The sequence below is a fragment of the Phalaenopsis equestris genome, unplaced genomic scaffold (assembly GCF_001263595.1).
Source record: "Phalaenopsis equestris unplaced genomic scaffold, ASM126359v1 Scaffold000150, whole genome shotgun sequence".
In the NCBI taxonomy this organism is placed as follows: domain Eukaryota; kingdom Viridiplantae; phylum Streptophyta; class Magnoliopsida; order Asparagales; family Orchidaceae; genus Phalaenopsis; species Phalaenopsis equestris.
The window spans coordinates 636922-638027 of record NW_018164592.1 but is presented as its reverse complement, the minus strand read 5'-3'; the positions used below and the strand labels follow the sequence as shown (position 1 = coordinate 638027).

The 1106-nt window shown below is 35.7% G+C and overlaps 1 protein-coding gene across 2 annotated transcripts in view; it reads left to right on the top strand.

Annotated features, from left to right (window-relative positions):
* Positions 1 to 847, top strand: part of LOC110021855 (auxin response factor 16-like) — a 70405-nt gene extending 69558 nt beyond the window's left edge. For both annotated transcript variants that reach the window (XM_020720537.1, XM_020720536.1), the window contains exons 13-14: positions 278 to 465; positions 550 to 847. In XM_020720537.1, coding sequence (XP_020576196.1) covers positions 278 to 465; positions 550 to 664 — 303 coding nt within the window. In that variant the 3' untranslated portion in view covers positions 665 to 847. The remainder of the gene's footprint in view (positions 1 to 277; positions 466 to 549) is intronic.
* Positions 848 to 1106: the final 259 nt, after the last annotated feature.

Sequence of the window (1106 nt, the reverse complement as noted above, 5' to 3'; positions counted from 1 at the left end):
AAAGAGGACATCTACTTGTTAGTTGTAAGTCTCCTATGGTCTGGGGTTTGATTCCCCCCGAGTGTAAGGTGTGATACTCGAACTATTTGGCAGATGAGGGTGGTCGGTCTTGTATCATTGCCTCCGGCCATTTAAATCAAAATATAACAAAATAAAATAAAGATAAAAAATGAAAAACAGAAGACAAAAATGATCTCAAACGTCCCATTAGTTGCGCTAGGTAAGCATAAACATATAGTTTATTAATCTTTTGGCATTTTGCTGCCTCTCTATGTAGGTTCAAAAGCGTGGATCTGTTGGAAGATCAATTGATGTCTCTCGTTATCATGGTTACGAAGAACTCCGCCATGACCTTGCATGCATGTTCGGAATTGTAGAACTTGAAGATCCCATCGGAACTGACTGGAAACTAGTATATGTGGATCATGAGAATGACATACTGTTGGTTGGGGATGACCCTTGGGAGTATGCATATTCCTCACAATACTGAGCAATTTTAAACAAATTCATACTTCTCATGCTTTATATCACTTATATAAGCTAATGCAGGGAATTTGTGAACTGTGTTCAAAGCATCAGAATACTGTCATCATTGGAGGTTCAACAAATGAGCTTAGCTGGTGATTTACCAAATGTGGCCTTTCAGAGGCAAGCATGGAGATGAAATGATGAGGATTACTGGTAATTTACGTAGGTGATTTACCAAATGTGCCGTTTACTTCTGGAAGGCTACAAGTTTGAAAGAGCTATTAGCCGCATGGAAAAAGTAAATGTCAAGTATATTTCAAGCCCTTTTTTTTGTAATTTTTTTCAAAAACAAGTTTAGCTTTTTTTTGTAAATAATAGCAGATCCCTTTTTTTTGTAATTTTTTTCAAGAACAAGTTTAGCTTTTTTTTGTAAATAATAGCAGATAGAAATGCGATTTACAACTTCATGGCGTTACTTGTACTTCTCAAACTATTCATTTCCGCGTGCTCCGCGAAGCAATAAAGTCATTGCTCCACCACTCGCAACCTTAGCAGAAAAAACTATTTTATTTTTATCTACTGAATTAAAAATCACGAATTGAAGAACTATAAAGTCAGAAATTGTAAAGAAATTATTA